General features: G+C 41.8%; 1 protein-coding gene across 1 annotated transcript; it reads left to right on the forward strand.

Moving 5' to 3' along the window:
- Positions 1–4,857: 4,857 nt before the first annotated feature.
- Positions 4,858–19,016, forward strand: asb16 (ankyrin repeat and SOCS box containing 16). The gene is made up of 5 exons (XM_069904703.1): positions 4,858–6,350; positions 6,570–6,837; positions 7,570–8,062; positions 15,231–15,344; positions 18,807–19,016. The coding sequence occupies exons 1-5, from the start codon at positions 6,053–6,055 to the stop codon at positions 18,990–18,992; spliced, it is 1,359 nt and encodes a 452-aa protein (XP_069760804.1). The 5' UTR covers positions 4,858–6,052; the 3' UTR covers positions 18,993–19,016.
- The last annotated feature ends 4,174 nt before the right edge of the window (positions 19,017–23,190 follow it).

Genomic DNA, 23,190 nt, shown 5'->3' on the forward strand with positions numbered 1-23,190 from the left:
TCTGGAACCTTTTTTTTTCAGATGTATCACAACAGTCTTCTACTTCTATTCAGTTAAAACAAACTGGAATGTTAATTTGTTGTCATTGTGTAAGTTTGGATCTTTTTGTTAAGTCGCTGTATATTGATTTCTGATTTTTGGAAAATATTAAAATATGGATTTTGTTTGTTAGAAGGATGGAGTCTGTATTCAAAAGCTTATAGTGGAAGAAAGTTCCACATCACAGAAGATGAAAACCAATTGATCCCAGGGCAAGTTTTTCTGTTGAGTACCTTTCCCTGCAGTCTCACTTTTCCATCATTTTTAATGTTCATAAGGAACAAACAACATACTTGTGCTATTTTGTTTTCATTGAGCCAGAAACTTTCTGCTTCTGTGGCTTGCAGTTTTAATTGAAGTGTTCTTTGCAAAGTTCTACTAAGGGTCATACTCAAGAGTTCGTGATTACCAAGGTTGCTCTATGCATATTCAATCATCGTGAGCATATAATCTGCCAGTGCGCCGAACTTCAATTTGCATTGGTTCCCCCCCCCCCCCCTACTAGCTACGACAGATATTCAGAGCTAGATTTGGTTCCGGATCATAGAATTGTTCTGGGGATTTGAATGCACCAGGGCAAAAGTATTGCTCTTTATAAATCAATATTAAAGGCAACAGCACTGGCTGGTGGTCAAAGTGCACCATTCCAGCTTCCGGCATTTTTGGCTTTTAATGTAACTGCTGAATCCTGGATCAGCTTTGCTTGTGCGTTAGACATACCCAAGTACTAAACTGCTATTGTCATATTTTAACTTCTAAATTGAACATTATTGAATTGAAAGATTGCAGTTTCTCAATTTATGAATGTGGAGAAAGGAAAGATTGGTATTTAGAAAGGGCACAAATAAGTCATCATGTTGACCTTTCACATCGAAATGCATATTTTTTTTCTGCGCAGTACTTTACATTTTAATGTCATGTGATGGTGATTAAGGATTGGGCTCTTGTCTCTCTGAGACTCATTGGTGCAGAGTGTTTTTAAGAATACTTTCATATTTGTTTTCTTGCTTATTTCCTTAATCTTCAAATCTAATTCACTACATAATGGTCTTGCCTGCTTCCGTGCTGCACAAATGCCTTGCTTTCTCATCCAAACAATTAAGAGAAGAAAAGCTAAACATGCAAGATTCTTTGACTGTTTAATGCCGTTGTTACATGATTGGAACTGGTCTGCAAATCTACAACCAAATTACCTAAAATTGTAAAATATAACCCATATAATGTTTCCATCTCGCATGGCAATGTCTGAGAAAATGTTGACCTTGGCTGTGTTGGTCTTTAGGAAAAATGCTTATCACGTGGACTGTCCAAATCTCTCTGGATGATGCCCATGTGAGGGAAATAATGCTAGTAATTTGTTATTAATATGTGAACCAATTACAAAGAGTCAAAGCTATACCACAGAAATGGGCCCTTGACCCTACCAACAAAATTGCCAATCTGATCTGGCACCTTTTGCCCAGGTTTGGTCCATGTCCTTCTAACCTTCACTATCCATATTTATTTGCAGATTATTTGAGGTGTTTCAAGAAATGGCGTGTGGGTTCAAAGGCAGAATTGGATTGTGAAGCTGGTTCTGGCAGGTGTTTCACGTGCAACATGTCCTTCCTTGTTCCCTGTCATTTAAAAGATGACTGATTTTGGGGAAAGTCAAATATTCAAGAAATCTCCAACTGTTGTCTGCACAAGAGTTAAAATGGGATGAGTTGGTTAAATTTCTAGATGTTTGGAATGGCAATTGATAAATGTGATTTCAAACTGTATATGTTTGTTTTACTGTCCACCATAGAAAGACATTGCATCATATCTTGTGTACATCACAGAAATAAGTAATTTAAATAAATGGGCAAAGTTCAATGTCCTCCATCTTCATGTAATTGTATTAATGCCACCTATATCTCTGGCATAAAATAGAGAAACTATATTTGCCTTTTTTCCTTACTCCACTAGTAATCTGCAGCCATAACTGAGTTGCCTCATATTGGTGGTTATTAGGTTCTCCAAAGAATTCTGTCTTTCATCAATGGGAAGCTAGTTTATTCTGCTGTTTAGACAATGGCTCTAGCATTTTCATCCAAGTGGGATGGGTATCTTTTGAATCTTAATTTTTTTCACGACATGTACCACCTGCTAAGTATTCATTTTACAACTTTCTCTACAGATGTGCATCAACTTGTATTTATCTCATAATTTCAACATTTTTCCTTTTCCCTACTTTTTCTCTGTTCTTGCCTCCTGCAGATGAGTCATTTATGATTAATGATCCCCTCTTAGATTATCCAATTTTGATTACAGATTGTCATGGCCTTGGCTCCGTCACAGATATTCAAATTTTCTCTCTATATACCTTACAATTCTTTGAAAGTTAAAACTTTTGTTTTTTTGATTTCCTCCAATCTAGATGAAATTTCACTGACATAAAATGTATCTCTCCATGAAAGTTTCTCATTTGTCACAAAGACATGATAATTTAATCTAAAATTCTGCTGAGTTATTCATTCTTCAGTGGTATTGTCGAACCTCTCTTCCATGGAAGTTTTTATTTATTTCCAAATTCTAATGCTGATCAAAAACTTTTTTTTTTCTCCAGATTTGAATCAATTTTAGAGTAGGATTTTGATTAAGTAAATGTTTGTGTGTAAATGAGTTGCATATAAATGCAAGCAAGTTGTTTAAGAGTGATTGGTCAGTTCTATTTCAGGATGCTTTTGCCTGAACTTATAAATATCAGCTGCAGTAACTCAATCTGCTGATGGTAAAATGGCAGGGGGTCAATAACTGCGCAAAGCAGCAACCTAGCACCACATTCGGAGGAGCTAAAATATGACAATAGAAGTTTCCACCATCACTTTTTACAGAATAACTTAAAGAACTGAGTGTTACTGCCCTTTTCTGTCGGAATTGTTGTGACGTACTTGAGATGGCAACATTTTTTTTTAAAAAACAAACAAGAGTAGGCCATGGTCCCTTGTGGTTGCTCTGCTATTCAGTAAGATCTTTTGTGCCAGTGCCATGTTTCTGCATTGACCCTCTGTCTGACTTCCTTCAGAGGGCAGCATGGTTATATCGCACCAGAGATTCGGGTTCAAATCTGGCTCTGCTTGTAAGGAGTTCAGAATTTATCGTCATCAACATGTCACAAGATTCGTTGTTTTGCAGCTGGAATCATGGGGGCAAATATTTATATGAACCACCTTACAAAATACTGGAAGGAAAAGTCAAACTGTCTGTGGTTCATTCGAGAATCTAATGGCAGAAGGGAAGAAGGTGTCCTTGCACCACTGGGTGCTAATTTTCAGGTTCCTGTACCTTTTACCCAATGGATTAAAGAGGGCATGGCCTGGGTGGTGGGGGGGTCCTTGAGAATAGAGGCTGCTTTCTTAAGACACTGCCTCTTGTAGATGTCCTTGATGGAGTGAAGAGTGATGCTGGCTGAGTTAACCACCATCTCGAGCTTTTCCTTGCCCTGAGCAATGGCACCACCATACCAGATAGTGATGCATCCAGCTAGAAAACTTGACACAGTACATCTGTAGAGGTTTTTGAGGGTTTGGTGATCTACCGAATCTCCTCACAAAGTATAGTCGCTAGTTAGCCTTCTTCGTGATGACGTCGACATGAAGACTCCAGTACCTATTCTCGGAGATGTTGACACCCAGGAATTTGAAGTTGCGTGTTCTCACTGAGATCTGTGTGGATTTTCTCCGCCTGTTCAGTTTCCTCCCACCTTCAAGTATATGTGGTTAGTAGGTTAACTGGGCTGAATTTCATGAGACAGTAGGACCTTCTACTGAAAAAAAAGGCTCGTACTGCTTTCCAAATGAAGGTTGATATTTGAAGCAGATATCATCTATTTTTACAAGCCAACGATAAGATTTGAGTGAAGGGAAAAAAAATTCTCTCCAGAGTAAACATTAAAATCTTTTTAATCTCCGATGCTATCCACACCATGACATGAAGGATAGTAAAATATAGGGAAGGAGGCGATTTGGCCTGAATGTTGGGCAGCCAAAAAATATCTCCCCAATCTAATTCTATCCTCTAGGGTGAGGCAATATACCCCTATTGGTCCTGGCTCTTTAAGTATGCATTACCCCTCCATAAATCTTCGTCCGTGAAGCCAAGCCAAAGAAGAAGAAAAAATGTTCCAATGTATGAAGTTTCTTGTGTGTATTGTAACCTTCAATAATCATCTTAACTGTATCTTGTTAAAAAAAAATCACTTAACGAGTTATTTTGATTGTTTTCAGAAATTGAGGATGGAGTCGATATGGATTCTATTCCAATTATCTATCTCTCAAAGGCCATTATTGTTCTAGTTGAAAGTCCAGGTTTGATAATGAGTTTATTTTCATAGACAATGCACCCTGTTGTCAGCTTGTTGACTTTTCATTGCCTTTTAATCACTGATCACACTTTACTAAAACTGGAGGGGTAGTAGGTGAGGGCAAGGGGCATCCTGTTTTTGCTGTTTATGCAGAGACTGGTGGAGTGGTAAGGTGAGTACTGGTGTCCTGGCAGTTTTGATAGGTTTGCTGCAAATGAAACCTTGATGTGGGAAATCTGAGAGGGTAGAAGCGGGTTGTAAATAGAGAGGATAAAATTGTTTTGATTTTTTTTAAATTTAAATTCATTAAACAAATGTATTTGTTTATCTTTTCAGGCCCCATTACATTTCATGTTTACATCTCCCATCTTAACGCTATTGATCTTCCTGGGTACAATTCCACCTACTGGCTGTCCACAATATTTGATTTTGTCGGTGGGTGAAACTGTTCTCTTGCACAATGACCACACACAAGCAATCTTAGAAGGAAAGAGGTTTCGAAGAAAAAAAAATTCTTCATACCTAGGCCAAGGTCTAGAATGTTCCAAACTTTTGGCTTGATATAAATTTGGATGATGCTTTGTGGATGATGTCTTTCTCATGGTATTGCATTGAAGTAATTAGTGGAATTATTTAAGGCCACATCAACTTAATGCAAATCTTATAAGCTAAATCTCTCTTTTCTGCATTTTGAAATGTTATGGCTTTGGAAGTGATGTTCATTCTAACTTATTTAGGCCCTCAATCTGACAAAAGTAATAGTTTATAAACCAACTATTTCAACTCTTTTACAAAACTGTTATTCGGCACAAAATGCAACGTCTACTTTATATTCTCTTTTTCAATGTCTTCATATCAAACCTTGTCCAATATAGATCACTTCACCTAACTGACAATGACTTCCAACAACTTTTCATTTGGGGTGATACAGAAAGTAGCTTCAGGTTTTATCGCAACACACCAACATCCAGAAATACTTCATCCTTTGGACTCCAGGTCCCGGTTTTTCGGGGACGACAGACCAGCGCAGATCCTCCCTGTCCCCATTCTCCGTGACTTTTATACTCAACCACCAGCTGGTTCGTACTGTGGTTTACCCATGGACCCAGTCCGTACTATGCCTGATGAAAGGTTAAAAATGACCAGAATCCAAAGGGTGAAAGGCAATGTCTTGTGTTGCCACCGAATAGCAGAGAAAGGGAATGAACACTGATAATTTTAGACTAAATTATCCTGTCATAGATACCGAGGGAGGCTAAAAATAAATGCATGTCTGGTTTAGTGGGAGATTGAATCTGGATAAAGAGTAGAATTGTTTGAAATGACGTGCAAGGCTCTACATTTTCCAGCTGCAAATGAAGGTTTATTTGCGCAAACCATTAGTGAATAATTAATGGAGATGTGTGTCGAAGGAAGAATCTGTGCTTCAGTCATTTGACGAAGCACATCCTTTCCTGGCACCTGCCCTCCTCGTTCTCAAAGCAGCTATGTTCATGATCTGTTTATATCCCAGCTGCACAGACTATCCCATCACACACACACTGGGCAAAGCTCAATGCTTGGCCCTGCGGTCGGGTTTTAACATTGTTTGGAAGAGTGACTGAAGATTTGCTTTTTAACAGGTCGTCTGAATGTCATCGGCTGCAAGACCCCGTCGTGAATCGTGACGGCCACTGCCCTCACACCATGTTCAGGGACACACTCGGCACTTCTGCGACCCTCCGATCACTGAGGTTACGGAGGGAGTTGCAGGATCTGGAGGAGCGAAGGAGGGGTTTGTTCAGGCGTGGGCAAACCTCCCCTGTCAGTCGAGGTGTGCCCGGAGGGATGAGAACACGGCCCCAGGTCTCCAGCGACACTTCTGTCCATGACGCTCTGTTGAGTGGGGATCTGGACAAGGTCAGGGACATCTTCAAGAACAGGGATACGGTCAATATGGTCATCGAGACGCTGAGCCATGAGCTGAGCTGGTCCGCAGAACTAGGTATGGACGATCCGCACTCAGAACAATCCCTTCCTCTGTGGTATCCTCTGCTCGGGGCTGAGTCGGGAATTACTTAAAGTGGTATGTGATTGGAAAGGAAAATGGTGCTCAGTGGGAAGGGATTCCACAGAAGAAAGGGTTGAGAACCACTGGAACTGTTTGCGATCTTGTCAGAAATGCTGAGTAAAGCTTTGCAATGATTGTCTGTCTGTGCTTCAGGTCTTTGGTCACTTACCTCCCAACAGAAGCAAACAACAGCCCTCTTCATCGCTGCCCAGCGAGGGCACACCAAATGTGTGAGGCACTTGCTGGGGCATGGCGCTGACGCGAGGACTGCATCGGGGGGGATCACTCCTTTGCACGCTGCCTGTGCCAATGGACACAGCGACTGTGCCGAACTTCTGCTGAAGACTGGAGCCGACCCCAATGCAATCACCGACGAAGGTGACGCTCCTCTGCATTTGTGCACCAGCCCCCAGACCATTTTGTAAGTTCATTTTTGGCTTTAGGAAAATGCTGTAAAAACATTGTTTTACCCAAATAAAGTTAATTACCAAATAGAAGTAATATTTATCTTTCCAATTTTGATGACCACTTTAGTCATGTTCAGTAAAGTTCAATCGTTTATTATTCAGTGACCTAATTTTTAATAGGGGTGCAGTTTTTTTTCCTTATCAAGCACGTCTTCTTGCCGGATACGATGACTTGGGGGCCGGCTGCAGAGGTGGATCAAAATGTTAAATGTACCTCTTCGTGGAGGTCCATACTCAGGTGCTGCTTTTATGCAGAGCGGTGCCTCGGTGTGTTGCCTCGAACCGCTGTCGGCGGGGCAACTGGTGCCGCTACCCAGGCAGTCTAAAAGGGGACGGGCAGGAATTTGGAGGAAGCCTGCGGTGTAAATCGTACCGGGAAAATTTGTTGACGGTCATCCACTCCACCGGGTCTGTTGCACTCAGGTCCTTGCGGTCTAAAAAGGCGCCCACAAGGACAGTAATTGTTCATTTTTCCGGCATTGCCGTCTCCAAACCATAACTGAGTGCAGAAACAAGCCCTTCGGCCACTATATTCTCGCCACCCATTGATACTTATCCCATCGGTCCGCGTTGGTCCGTAGCTTTCTCTGCCTTGGTTGTTCAAGTGCTTGTCTAGATGCTTCCTAAATATATTTGCATCCACCACCAAAGACTCACTTGAGTTTTATTTCTAATGGCTGTTTCAGGTGTGCTAAACTCTTGCTGGAACACAATGCCAGAGTTAATATGCAGACACGAGATAGACAGGTTACTCCACTTCATGTGGCTGCAAAGCATGGCTTGGTCGAACATGTCGAACTTTACTTGAACTACTGCGCCTACAGTCACAAGAAGAATCTTGAAGGAGAAACTGCACTCAACGCTGCCTGCTCTTACATGGAAAAACGCGAGTCTTTTGGGAGATATTACAGAGTCTGTAAACTGCTGATCAGTAGTGGAGCTGATGTGAAAACCGCTGGGAAAAAGAAACACACCCCTCTCCACAACGCCTGTGGAAATGGTCACCCTGGCATTGTGGATTTGCTCCTCATGCATGGTGCTTCTGTGAATGCTAAGAACTGTGCTGGCTACACACCAATGGACTGCATTTTACTGGCTGTTGAAGATCACTTGAATTACCATCCTGAGCAAATTGTCTTATCGCTTCTGAATCATGGGGCAGATCCTATTGATCCTAAGGTATCTGGACTTTGGCATTTTTGTCTAATTGTAAGCTTGAGATGGGTCATGGTGCTGTTAAACAAATGACTGAGCTGAGAACCAACAGACCTGGCGAGCAAATCTGGGTGTGACATTAATTTTGCATTCCATTCACTTGCAGTCTGCACAAGTCATTGGGCAGAAAGTGAATCTGGCATTACACGCAGGTTTATTTTGCTAACCATGTTAAGTTGTAATTATTTAGTATGTATGGTTGGCATTTTAATGGTAACACTGAACAACAAATTCTTTCAAGATTTGCTTCCTGGAAAAAAAAAAAGAGATGATAGACAGCTTCAAGCTGAACGCAAAGATAACTTCAGATTTATTGTACCTCGTAGGAAGTTGAAGAAACATTAAGTTAACTTTTATTGAATCTAGCAGGTTTAATCTTATAATGACGCTGATACATTGCATTAGTTAAACTGACCTAAAAATGTTTTGCCACTGATTTTCGGCATCTGATGCCTCTTGTGTCAGTATCCGACAATAGTCGGCCAGCATTGATAGATTCCAGTGGCCCTGATACCACCTTTTCATGGTAACAATGTCCTCGTGAAACCTTTCACCGTGTTCATCACTGCATTGAGATCAGCAAGGAAGAAATCCAAGTGCAAATGCAGAAAATTAATTTATAATGACATTGTTGCACTTCATGCTCGAAGGATGTTAAAAACAGAAAAATCACAAAAAATAGGTTATATCCATAAAAAGGTGCGTGTATGGCAGATTGCGCCACTTAGTTCTCGGAGGTTCAGGCCTTGCCCGTGATGGGGTCAGACCAGGGGACTGGTAGCGCGAAGCTGGGCAGTTGTTTTTTCCTCTCTGAGTCAGCAGGTTGGCACATATTTTCAACTATGGATAATGACATTCAGGACCGGTTTTAAGCCTATTTGACCAATTTGATCAAATTGGGCCCCGTGCCTCAAGGGGGGCCCCCCCGCACGTGTTTGAGCCCAGGCCTTGAGCAGAGAAAACTGTGATGGACTTCATTTAAACTGGTAAGAAAATAATAATACATAGGCCTTATAAACTGAGGGATTTGTCAGTGAACTCGTGAAATTATTGCCCTTAATTGATCGTCTTATCTCAGTGAAATATTTTTAGGAAATATATCTTCGATTAAACTACTGGCTATAGGCCTCCTTTGTCTCCCTAGCCAAAAATTTCATGTTTCGTATTCATTTGACCCAGTAAGATGGATGTATTCCAGAGCTGATGAACAGAGCTGAAGATCAAAACAGGCTTTAGGCTAATCAATAAGAGAACTTGTACTTTAATGTGAGATTGAGATAGCGTCATGCTAGCCTAGGGCCGAGCCTATAGCCTAGGCTTCAGCAGTTGCCTGAACGTAAAGAGCCTAGGCCTAAGCGTAGAATTTCTGACAATGTTGGCAATTGTAGATGGAATTGGTGAGGATATTCGGGTCTTGTAAAGATGAAAAACCCCAAAGTTAGATTAGTTTAAGATGAGCTTTACTAGGCTCAGTCGCTGTGGGGGTTATAGTCTCCATCTTTACAAGCTGGTTTACAAAGTTATTCAGCTTGGGGCATGTTCTGTCCATCTTGGGATTATTAATCTTACCAAGATCCGGATATTCTTAGCAAGGCCTGCCTCTATCAGTGCTTCATCATTTAGCGGTGGTTTGATTTAGTAGCAGAATAGTACTAGGCTACTGTTACTAACTGTGCTATTGCACTGCCAGGGCTTAATATAGCCTCTTTCATCTTTTTAGTGATCTGGAACAGGTGCAGTTTAGCTTGACCATGCGGAAATTGTTTTCTTCGGGGGCAAATTTCATCCATTACACGCATCAATTTTTCCACCCATTTTCTAGCCAAATATCTAGCGAGAAACTAGCGCTAGACATTTGACTAGAAAATCAGCTAAACAAAACGGCAAAATTAAAGTGCGTTACCCCCATTCTGGAATGTAACCTTAACTAACTAACTGACCTAACCGTTACTTTAAAACAAAAGGCAATTCTTACCTTATTCGAAGTTGTCGTCATTCAACAAATCCAGAGTCGGTCACTTGATTTGCTGTTCGGTGACGTTCACAAGTTGAGAGTTGGGTGCCTTGTTCCAAGATCTGCAGCTGACGTTGGAACAACGTAAAGCTAACGAGCAAAATGACGTGGGATTGACGTCGGTTTCTTACATTGTACCAACGACGATGACAACATTGTTCCACTGTTGGAACAACGTAGACATGTTATCAGGGATGTCGAGTCCAAGTTTATAACAAATTGCTAACGTCAAGTTTTTTGTGTAATTTTAAGTCTAAACATTTGAAAATATACTTCTTTTACCTTTTTTACCTTAAAAATATAGCCCAGAGAATTAGCAGCTTAAAATTTGTATGTCATTTGACATGGCAAGCACAAGCAGGGATAGAGACAAAGGGTGTAACCAGAAACGAGCACTGGCCAAGGCTAAGGTAGTTGAAAATGAAACTCGGAGTGCTATCTCAAAATTCCTTGTCACTCCATCTTTGAAGCGCCCATGTATTGAGGATGAAGAAAACAAAAACAATTCAGAAAATGACAATACATCCTTGCGTCAAATTACAGTTGCTGAATTCAATGATGAAATTGATAACAAGTTAGAAAAGGATGACGCAGCTGTGAATCAAATTGAAGATGATCTCCAAGACAGTGCCAAAGCGGAAAGTCCACTTATAGCCGAAAAAGACCAAGCCCAAACATCACGCAATGATGGATCATCCATGAGTACAGTTGTAATTAACATTTATGATGACCCAGCCAACTGGCCAGCATATAGAAATCAAAATGTAAGAGATTTATTTAACAATGAAAGGTCCTCCTATTCCAGTGAACAACTTTCCATGAAATGAAAAAGGATTGTGTTTTTCAAAGTTTCACTGTAAGAGGAAACTTCCAAATGGGGAGTGTGTTGAAAGACCTTGGATTATATACTCTCAGTCTGCCGATAGAATTTATTGCTTTTGTTGTAAACTTCTTGGTAAGAACTCAACCAGCGTATTATCAACAAGTGGATTTAACAACTGGTCTAATCTTCATACAAGGTTGTGTGAGCATGAAAATTCTAAAAACCATTTGGAAGCCACATGGAGTTTCTGGGAGTCACACCAAAGACTTTGTAATGGACAGACAATTGACAAAGAACTTGAAATAATTGTCAATGAACATGTAAAGCACTGGCAGCACATATTCAAAAGGCTAGTAGCAATAGCACAGTTTCTTGCTGAGAGAAATCTAGTATTTAGAGGAACAGAGGAAAAAGTTGTACACAATGGAAACCTTTTAGGTCTTATTGAGCTGTTTGGAAAGTTTGACCCTGTTCTTGAAGAACATTTGCAAAAAGTCAAAACGCACGAAATTCATAATCACTATTTAGGAAAAGATACTCAGCATGAACTACTAGACATTATGGCTACAGCTGTTTTGAATGAGATACTGAAACACGTAAAAGCAGCGAAGTACTACTCCAGAGTTTTAGACTGCACACCTGATATGAGTCACCAAGATCAAATGTCTCTAACGATTGGATATGTGTCTGATGGTAACTTGGCTCCTTCAGGTGTTTACGAACATTTCATAAAGTTTATGCAGGTTGAAAGTAACACGAGAAGATTTATATAAAACATTATTTAAAAACACTGAAGGAATTAAATTTAGAGGTGAAAGACATTCGAGGCCAAGGCTATGACAACGGTAGCAACATGAAAGGCCACACATCTGGAGTACAAGCACAACTGTTGAAGGATAATTCAAGAGCTTTCTTTGTACCCTGTGCATGTCACAATTATAACCTTTTACTCGGAGATGTAGCCAAGTGTTGTCCAGATGCTATTACATTTTTTTGGGATCTTGCAAAGGATCTACATATTGTTCTCTGCATCAACTAAGTGGGCAGTTTTTAACAAACATGTACCTGGCTTATCAGTGAAACCCTTGAGCAACACAAGGTGGGAATGTCGGATTGATAGTGTTAAAGCTATTCGTTATGTTGGAGAAGTATATGATGCACTTGTGGAAATATCAGAGATAACAGATGAGCCCAAGGTAAAAGCAGAAGCTGAATCTTTAGCAAACCACCTAAAAGACTCCAAATTTTTAGTTTTTGATATTTTGGCATGAAGTACTTTTTAAAGCTAACTATGTAAGCAAGGAACTACAAGGTGAAACAAAGGACATTGATGAAGGCATGGAGTCATTTGAAAAATTATTATCATGGTTAAGAATTTATAGAGAGGGCGGTTTTAATGATGTCCTAATGGGTGCAATGAATTGGCTGAAGCTGTTGAATTACCATTGGAGTTTAAACAATTTCAAGAAAAAAAAACTACATAGAAGGAAGAGAATGTTTTCATATGTGGCAAAAGATCAAGCTTTAGATGATCCAAAAGAAGCACAGAGTTCAGTCCCTCAGCTATTCAATCTTTAGAGCCGAGATTTAAGCAGCTTAAAAGGCATGTAAAATTATTTGGATTTTTAAATAACTTTCAGAGCTTACAAAAAAAGGAAGAAATAAGAAAATACACAGCAGACCTTGAAGCAGCTTTAACTGACAGCATACTAAAAGAGAGCACTGATGGAGGGGTAGTTACTGAAACAACTAAAGATGTGGATGGTTATCTGTTGGCCGAAGAACTTGAAGCTCTGAGAACTTTTCTTCCCTTCAGTGTCGTTAAGCCTCAAGCTCTGTTTGAATACCTGTTAGTAAACAATTGATTCACAGCATTTCCTAATGTTTTTATTGCTTTGAGGATTTACTTAACAATGCCCGTAACAGTTGCATCGGGCGCAAGAAGTTTCTCAAAACTAAAACTGATTAAAACATACTTACGGTCAACAATTTCACAAGAGACTAAACAATTTGGTGATGCCATCTATAGAAAAGGGCATTGACTTTGAAATTATTTTGAAAGATTTTGCAAATAAAAAAAGCCAGAAAACTTTGTTTCTAAAAGACCTGCTTAAACAGTATGTCTGTAATTGTCTTAACTTGTATTTAAAAAAATAAAGCTTTCATATTGTCTTTCAATATTTAGTATATCAAGCATTAAATGCTTTTTGGCTAAGATTGGCATACTATACAAAATATAAAACATCAATTTCGACTTTTGTAGAGTAGAGGCCTCGCTATCAATTTTCTAATTGGGCCCCGCAATTCCTAGCACCGGCCCTGATGACATTTGAACTGTTGATTTATTTAAACTCCGTGCTTGTAGAACCCACAAATGACTGCAGTGGTGACCCCGACAATCCAAAACGGCCTATTTTGGACTGCAAAATTCTGGAAGGAGACAATTTAAGCCTACAGAATGCAGTTTCACTCAAGACCCCCACTTTCTGGACATCACAACTGCAGTATGGTTGTAGTCACTTGTGGGCTGTACAAACACAGAGTTTAATTGTTTAACAATTTGGTTCAAACATTAAGTTTAATAATTCAACAGTTCAGTTCAAATGTTGTTAGCCACAGTCGAAAACGCCAACTCGGAGGAAAAACAACTGCCAAGCCTTGCGCTACCACCCCACTACTCTGACCCCATCACACGCCGGGAACCCAATCTCGCAAGAGCCTGAACCTCCGAATGATATACCTATGTGATATACCTATCACAGGATAGGTATATTTTTAGGAGATTTTCATGATCAGCCCAAAATATACCCAAAAGTGTTCAGGAAGCAAAATCATTGTTGTCCAGTGTAATTGTCGTGGAGATTTTCCATATAAATCTACATATGTCCTTTTTCTTCCAAAGGCTTCTTTGCTAGCTGCGGTAACCTATGCACCGTCATTAATTAATAGGACTTCTCAAAATAGTTATTATGTAGTGGAAACCTCCCAAAGTCCTGGCAAGATATGAAACAACTCTCTCATCAAGTCCAGACCAGATTTTACCTGTTGGCTATACATGCATTTCTAGTAGGAGATATTGGAATAAACATTAGCTGATTTCTCTCAAAATAAGTAAATGGAATTATACAATCTGGCTCATTTACCTATAAGCAAATCAGAGAGTGAACCTGTGTATTTCAGTGTTCGATTATTCACTGCTTAAGTTTAGGTTTCAGGATATCTTGATCTTTTAGGTCAGGGCTTCCCAAACTTTTTAGCTGCAAAACCCTTTGGGAAGCACTTGGAAATTGTGGAACCCCGTGGTTACGACCGGAAGTAGAATGGCAACAACTTCCGGCTAATTTAAATTGTTATTTTTCTTAAACAGTAAGCAATTTGAAGCAGTGCTTGCAAAATCCCATTTCTTCAGAATTTGATTATTTTGTTTCAACTGAATATTAACCAAATTGCAAATACAAATATCACCAACCTCCCAGACCCCACCATCACCGACTTTCCAGAAGCGGGTTTCCAACCCACTCTGGCCGGATCTCCCAACATCTCTGATGCTAGTGGAGCTCCTGATGCCTCTGATGTGGGTTTGCATCCCGGCCCCTTCTGCCCACAGGCTTGAGCTTCCAACAGCTCCATCGTTAACCCCTGTCCCCTCCGACCAGGTGCTGGAGCCACTGTCGCCTCTGCTGGTGACCCCAACTGCAAACATACTGTAGCCCCTGGCACCTCTATTGGTCCAGGTCCTGAACAACACCATATGGTGCCCACACTGACGCCATAACCAGTCCCACACCAACCTCAGTGAGAGGGTGGAGAAGGGAGCAAGTGAGGGGGGGGGGGTGGGGGGAGGAGGAAGTTTACAATTTAAAAACATGGCCAGCCTCGTGCCAAAAGAAATCCGAGTCTCATTGGTTAAAAATGGTGCCTTGAAGCCTGACATCTGTGCTTCAAGATGCCATTTTGTTTTGTTAGTGTGGAGGTAGAAACACAGGTGAAAAGTAATTTAAATTAAATGAAAGCAGTTATTACAAGCTTTAGTTACTACTACACATTTCTTCTGTGGAACCCCCTGCACCTTTCCGCGGAATTCAGGGGTTCCAATCCAGGTTGGGAAACGCTGTTTTAGGTCCATCGATTGCAGCAGGCAAAGAATGAGACTGAACCGCTGACCCCAATCATTAAATAATTTGGCCAAATGTTCACCGCTTTAGCAATTATGAAATTGCATTAACCAATGCCGCATATTTTTCATGCTTGTCAAATGGGGAAATGTATAAAGCTGCAAAGTTTGTCTCTTTCAGATTCTCAAGCAATGTGCAGTGTCTCCTGAGACGATGGAAGTTGTGCTAAATACTTATCAGTGCATTCCATTTGGCAACTCTTGGATTGAAGCAGTACCCCCCAGAAATATGCAAGTATGTAGGGAATGGGTGGGGGGGGAGGGGTGGTGGTACGATGAGTGCAAGATGTATCCAATAAAGTAAATGGTAGCCAGAGAAACGCATGTTAATAAGTTCAAAACAAATCACTAAATAGTTCATGTTCTACATGGTGGGTAGCTTGGTTAGCGTAGCAGTTAGAGTAACACTGCTACAGCACCAGCAACCAGGGTTCGAATCCGGCGCTGTCCGTCAGGAGTTTGCACGTTCTCCTCTTGTCTGCGTGGGTTTCCTCTGGGTGCTTCAGTTTCATCCCACCCTCCCAAACATGGGGGTTGTGGGTGTAATTGGGGCAGCACAGGCTCATGAGCCAGAAATAGATTCTCCACTGACCTATAGTCAGTAAATGCAATTTCATAGTTTAATTTAGATGTACAGTACAGGCCTTTCCAATATAAAATAGCTCCATTCCACGTTGAGCATGGGCAATTTAGTTGGAGTATATTTTGGACTACTAATGTATGTTTAAAGTAATTATGCCAAAACAGCATTAATCTTAGTTTTCACTCTCCATAATGAATAGTAAATGAAGCTTAGCATTATAAAAAGCAGTCTAGTTTTTTGCTAATGCTTTTATTGAAGATCAAATAAGGCAATGTTCCAAACACAGAAGTATAAAAGTTCATCTTTGTGTAGGTTCATCACATGTCTGCAATCTTTCGGCCCTTTCATGCAATGAAAAAGCCCGAGTGTAAAGGCGGAGGTTGTCTGCCCTTGCATCGGGAGACTTGCCTTCTTGAATGCACTGTGGCCAGCTCCAAGGCGCCGACTGTGATCGCTCTCGGAGAGGGGTAGCTCCACTGCCTTGCACAAATGTAATGCCACTGTTGTGGCTGGTCGGAGGGGGGCTGATGATGTTGGCCTAAGACACAGGAGTGGGGTGTTGATGGCTTTACTGAGGGTGCACTGGATCTCTGCCTGGAAACATCACAAGCATCTGTCTTGCCTGCTCCGGGGCTGCCATGATACCTATAGGGCTCATTCCGTGTCGGTGCGCATGAATAATGTCAACTCGGTGGGCGGCACCAGTCGTCCCGGCTCCATCAGCTCCAGAGGGTGCTACAAGGCACCACTCAACATGAAAGGTGCTCTGTGCTTATAGCCAGCCTCCAGGTGGAGGCCTGGCATGAAAGGGCCTTTTTTTTCTTCCTCAACCCCTGTTAGATGCTAAAATAATCCATAGAAATTCTGGATTTGCAATGGTATAAACTGATTCCGGAGATGGCAAGACTAACACACGAGGAAATGATCAGACTTCACTCACTGGAAATTAGAAGAATGAGAGGGGTCTCATTGAGACAACTAACATTTTGACAGCTAGTTCACTGTAGACTGGGGGTTCAACCTTGGACCTGATGTAACAGGTTATGACAACTTTTTGACACAACAAGGCTTAGGTCCACTCTGGTCATTCGCACCCTAAAAATGGGTAGCCTTACTCCACATTGACAAAAATCAAAACAATGCTCAGTATCTATGCCAGGATTAGGCATCTTGCCCTTTTCTTGTGTAAATAAACTGCCCAACACATGTTTGAGAAACATACTAAAGAAAGCAGGGGAAATCCTGCAAATCTGTGGTCCTAAATATACAGAGGAAGAATTTATCCTCCTGAGATACAGGGTTCTACCAAACACAAGGTTCACAACCTCTGTTTGGAAACAATTTGGTGCTGAAACTCCTAAAATAGCTCTCGACTGTGGATGCGATATAATTATTAGAAGTTGAAAGGTAGAGCTTAAAATAATTTCTTAACACTTGTCAAGTCAATATCCTGGATTATGCAGCAGGTCAGGCAGTATCTGTATGGAGAGGGTAAAAAAGCAGTTAACATTTTCAGACCTTTCATAAGAATTAAAAGTGAGTTCAATTTATCTCCCTACTTTAGATCTTATTTTTGGGTGCAGAATTCAGATGTGTGAGATGCCCACTCTACAGATGCATTGGTCTCACCTTGAGGGCATCTTTTTTTAAAATATATGAAACTTTTGTGGAGAGAAATGGGTGTCCATAATGGCTGTAAAAGTTTGTTAATCTCTCTAAAGCTGCTGCCCGACTGCTGAACATTTCAGTAGTCCCATTTTTATTTCAGGTTGATAAGGTCCCACGTAGGAGATTAGAGGGTAAAATGAAAGTACATGGTATTGGGGGTAGGGTACTGTCACAGATAGAAATTTGGTTGGCAGACAGGAAACGAGTAGGGATTAACAGATCCCTTTCAGTATGTCAGGCGGTGACTAGTGGAGTACCTCAAGACTCTGTGCTGGGACCGCAGTTATTTGCAATATACATTAATGATTTAGATGAAGGGATTAAAAGTAACATTAGCAAATTTGTAGATGACACAAAGCTGGATGGTAGTGTGAAATGTGAGGAGGATGTTATGAGAGTGCAGGGTGACTTGGACAGGTTGGGTGCGTGGGCAGATGCATTTTTATGTGAGGTTATCCACTCTGGTGGCAAGAACAGGAAGGCAGATTACTATCCGAATGGTGCCCTTAGGAAAAGGGGAACTTGTTCATCAGTCACTGAAAGTAAACATGCAGGTACAACAGGCAGTGAAGAAAGCTAATGGCATGTTGGCCATAACAAGGGGAGTTGAGTATAGGAGCAAAGAGGTCCTTCTGTGGTTGTACAGGGCCCTGTTGAGACCACACCTGGAGTATTGTGAGCAGTTTTGGCCTCCAAGTTTGAGGAAGGACATTCTTGCTATTGAGGGAGTTAAGCATAGCTTCACGAGGTTCATTCCGGGATGGCGGGATGTCATATGTTGAAAGATTGGAGCGACTCGGCTTATGTACACTGGAACTTAGAAGGTTGAGAGGGGATCTGATTGAAACATTTGATTATTAAGTGATTGGAAGCACTAGAGGCAGGAAACATGTTCCTGATGTTTTTTTTTGGGGGGGGGGGGGGTGGGGAGGAATAAGAGGTAGGCCATTTAGAACGGACTTGAGGAAAAACTTTTTTCACCCAGAGAGTTGTGGTTCTGTGGAATGCTCTGTCTCTGAAGGAAGTGGAGCCCAATTCTCTGGATGCTTTCAAGAAAGAGATAGAACTCTTAAAGATAGTGGAGTGGAGGGATATGGGCAGGAGGCAGGGTGATCAGCCATGATCACAGTGAATGGGGGTGTTGGCTTGAAGGGCCTACTCCTGCACTATTGCCTATTGTTTCCAGCATCTGAAGTTATTTTGCTTTTAAATGATAGAGCCTAAACTATTCTAACTAACACTGGTTAAAAAGTTATAAAGTGATTTGGACAAATATTTGAACAAAAAAAAACATTTTCACACAGGCATAGGTCAGCAAACAGAATTAAAGTAGAAATGTCAGTTTAACAAAATCAATGTTCACACCCTCCCATTTTTGACATCCCCAAATTCACTGAATGTTCAAGATTCACTGAGTTAGATAATTTTTTTTTTGCTTTCTTCCAGGAGCACAAGGCTTTCTACGAATCCATTTTACAGATGACCAACCAGCCACGTTCTCTTCAACATCTTGCCCGTTGCTCATTGAGGAATTATCTTGGAACTCGATGCTATTCAGTCATACCACGGCTACAACTGCCGAGTAGTTTCCGGGAGTTTTTACTGTTGAGATGTGAAGGTGTTTTCAAGTGAAAAGTAATAAAAATATAAAAATTCTGGATTTGGAAATGCGTCAGAATCCTTGCATCATTCCATCTTGCTTGAACTGACTTGAGCTTGAAACAAACGTGATTTGTTCATAAGGAGTTCTTTAAATTTTAGGATCCATCAACTTTAAGACTGTTCTTTAATTCAATAGAATAGTTAACCATGAAATGATCAATGAAATAATCCGGCGTTGCCTGTAAAAAGTTTGCACATTATCCCTGTGTCTGTGGGTTTCATCTGGACATGCCAGTTTCCTCCCACCCTCCTAAATGTGCAGGGGTTGTTGGTTTATTGGGGTATTTGGGCGTCACAGGCTCATGGGTCGGAAGGGCCTGTGGAATGCTGTTTCAAAAGAATTTAGTTGTCTCTGCATTTCTTTTGTTAAAAGACTCCAAATCCAGCACTCTTCCCCTTTGATAGGGCACAAAATCATGTTTGCTGCTTTCAACTGATTGTAGTGTGGAGGTTGATTTTAAAAAAAACACACTCGTCTTGCCAAACTTCTCCGCCCCTTGAGTCCTTCCTCTGCCAGCTCTATGCTGAACTCTGCGGCAGGTGAAGCACCTCTCGAGCAGCACGGCTGGCCAAGTCCCTACTTTGCAGTTCTTGATCGTATCCTCCAGATCTGCCTGGGTGGAGTTTGCACGTTCTCACTGTGGGTTGAACTGGGTAATTTACCGGTTCCTTCCTGGTAATTGCGTGGTGTGAAAAGACCCAACTTGCCAGGGCAAGTTAAATTCAACCAGGCTCTGACACTTGGTTGGGGAGCCTGGCTGAGTTAACTCACTAATCGCCTAAAGGCAGTGTGAAAGCACAACCTGCTCTCACACTGTCGCCAGAGGTGGATCCCTCCCCTTAAAATGCCGGGCTACCGATTAACCAAGTTAATCATGGTGCAGCATGCCTACTAGGTTTTCCCGCTTCCTAGAAGGGTTGGCGCTCTAGTATTTGCCAAAGCCCTTTCCTGCTCATGGTGTCGAAGGCTTTGGTGAGGTCAACAAAGGTGATGTAGAGTCCTTTGTTTTGTTCTCTACACTTTTCTTGGAGCTGTCTGAGGGCAAAGACCATGTCAGTGGTTCCTCTGTTAGCGCGAAAGCCGCACTGTGATTCTGGGAGAATATTCTCAGCGACACTAGGTATTATTCTATTTAGTAGAATCCTAGCGAAGATTTTGCCTGCAATGGAGAGCAACGTGATTCCCCTGTAGTTTGAGCAGTCTGATTTCTCGCCTTTGTTTTTGTACAGGGTGATGATGGTGGCATCACGAAGATCCTGAGGCAGTTTACCTTGGTCCCAACAAAGCTTGAAAACTTTGTTTGTCCCCCAAAGTTCCTCAACATGATTATCCAACTGCACGAAAACCAACAAGGTCGGGTCAGATACAGCAATGAGCTCTCTGAACCCTTCTCCATTAACAATGGCGTGAAGCAAGGCTGTGTTCTCGCACCAACCCTCTTTTCAATCTTCTTCAGCATGATGCTGAACCAAGCCATGAAAGACCCCAACAATGAAGACGCTGTTTACATCCGGTACCGCACGGATGGCAGTCTCTTCAATCTGAGGCGCCTGCAAGCTCACACCAAGACACAAGAGAAACTTGTCCGTGAACTACTCTTTGCAGATGATGCCGCTTTAGTTGCCCATTCAGAGCCAGCTCTTCAGCGCTTGACGTCCTGCTTTGCGGAAACTGCCAAAATGTTTGGCCTGGAAGTCAGCCTGAAGAAAACTGAGGTCCTCCATCAGCCAGCTCCCCACCATGACTACCAGCCCCCCCACATCTCCATCGGGCACACAAAACTCAAAACGGTCAACCAGTTTACCTATCTCGGCTGCACCATTTCATCAGATGCAAGGATCGACAATGAGATAGACAACAGACTCGCCAAGGCAAATAGCGCCTTTGGAAGACTACACAAAAGAGTCTGGAAAAACAACCAACTGAAAAACCTCACAAAGATAAGCGTATACAGAGCCGTTGTCATACCCACACTCCTGTTCGGCTCCGAATCATGGGTCCTCTACCGGCACCACCTACGGCTCCTAGAACGCTTCCACCAGCGTTGTCTCCGCTCCATCCTCAACATCCATTGGAGCGCTCACACCCCTAACGTCGAGGTACTCGAGATGGCAGAGGTCGACAGCATCGAGTCCACGCTGCTGAAGATCCAGCTGCGCTGGATGGGTCACGTCTCCAGAATGGAGGACCATCGCCTTCCCAAGATCGTATTATATGGCGAGCTCTCCACTGGCCACCGTGACAGAGGTGCACCAAAGAAAAGGTACAAGGACTGCCTAAAGAAATCTCTTGGTGCCTGCCACATTGACCACCACCAGTGGGCTGATAACGCCTCAAACCGTGCATCTTGGCGCCTCACAGTTTGGCGGGCAGCAGCCTCCTTTGAAGAAGACCGCAGAGCCCACCTCACTGACAAAAGGCAAAGGAGGAAAAACCCAACACCCAACCCCAACCAACCAATTTTCCCTTGCAACCGCTGCAATCGTGTCTGCCTGTCCCGCATCGGACTGGTCAGCCACAAACGAGCCTGCAGCTGACGTGGACTTTTTACCCCCTCCATAAATCTTCGTCCGCGAAGCCAAGCCAAAGAAAGAGAAGGGTTGGCAGTGTGAAAGGTGGGTTTCCTCCAGGTGCTCCCACATCCCAAAGACATGCAGGTGGGCAAGTGAATTGACCAGTGTAAATTGTCCCAGGTTGTAGGTGAGTTAGGCAGGTGGGCGCTGACTGGAATGTGGGGAGAATTAAAATGGGTTGGAGTAGGATTAGTGCCAATGAACTTTTGGCGTACAATAAAGGTATAAATTAAGAAAAATTGCCCAAGGGTCAGAACAGGAACAAATAATGCAAATTATCAATTGGAAAGATGACAACAAATTACAGTTTCTGAATGAATCTGTTATTTTGGAACCACTGATTAATGAAACCATGTAAAATTCCTTTATGCCTTTTTACCACAACCTTTTTTTGTCTCATTACTACTAGTATTACCTGTTCAAAGTAAAGGAGATGGTGACAAAATGCCCATGAAAGTGTTCTAACAACCAAGTAAAATTAATTGTTCAGGTCTTTCAGGAGCTAGGTTTGGAAATATTTCTACGTGCAGTGGTTGCTAGAAATGATTCTACAAATAGATGCTCGATAGCATTGACATCTCTGTGTTCTGAAAGACCAACAGGTTTCGGGCAGACCAAAGGGCGCATTTCACCGAGTTTGATGGTATTCAAGCAGTTCTGGATGTCTGTATGTCGCCAGGAGCAGCCCGTAGATCAGAAAGTCCTTTGACATGCTATTACTGGGGATGAACCGTGACCAGGACCTTTGCCTCTTTCTCCGCACACTCTTAGCGAATCTGCATTCAGAAAAGAGGTGAGTGACTACACTCCACCACACTCATCTCGAAGACAATGTGTGTAATTCCAACACTTTTGCTTTCTTATGATCCCAATTTGCCACCCATATTTGTATTTTAGTTTGCATTTCATCCACTTGTTCTCCTCCACTCCGCCTTGTAACTTACTCAAAAAATCTCCAGTCAATTAGTGAAATGGGATTTTCTTGCTGACTTGCCTCCATAATCTCCCATCGTACCAGAGCACCACAGGACTGTGTACTTTACCCCCTGCTACACTCATTATACCCCTATAACTGTGTGGCTCAGGCATCTACACATTTGCTGATGACACCACGATAGTGGGTTGTTTAAAAAGGGGCGATGAGTCAGTATACAGGCCGAACGGTGCACCAACAACAACCTCGCACACAGTGTCACCAAAACCAAGGAGCTGGCTGCAAAAATTCAGCCATTAAAGCTGAAGCTCATGATGTTTCTGAAATACCGATATTCAGAAATAAAAAAATTCTAATTTATCTTACAAAACTTCAATAAAAAAGTCGACTGCAATGCTGAAATATGCTTCCAAACAATTGAAAATCAAACAAATATTTAAACAGTTATAACTTGCTTTGTTCAGCAGGCCATGTAGCATCAATAGGAAGCGAAGGGTAACCAACATATCGGGCCTGGGCCCTTTGTCAGGTATGAGACTTTCTTGTTTAAGATCATGTTTAAGATCATGGGACAAGATGTCAGAACATATTCAGAGTGTAAATGTCAGGGAAGTTGAGTTCAGCTTTTGGTTTCCACAGGGAGTCCAGAATCAGAATGTG

The sequence above is a fragment of the Narcine bancroftii genome, chromosome 12 (genome assembly GCF_036971445.1).
Source record: "Narcine bancroftii isolate sNarBan1 chromosome 12, sNarBan1.hap1, whole genome shotgun sequence".
NCBI classification, from domain to species: Eukaryota; Metazoa; Chordata; class Chondrichthyes; order Torpediniformes; family Narcinidae; genus Narcine; species Narcine bancroftii.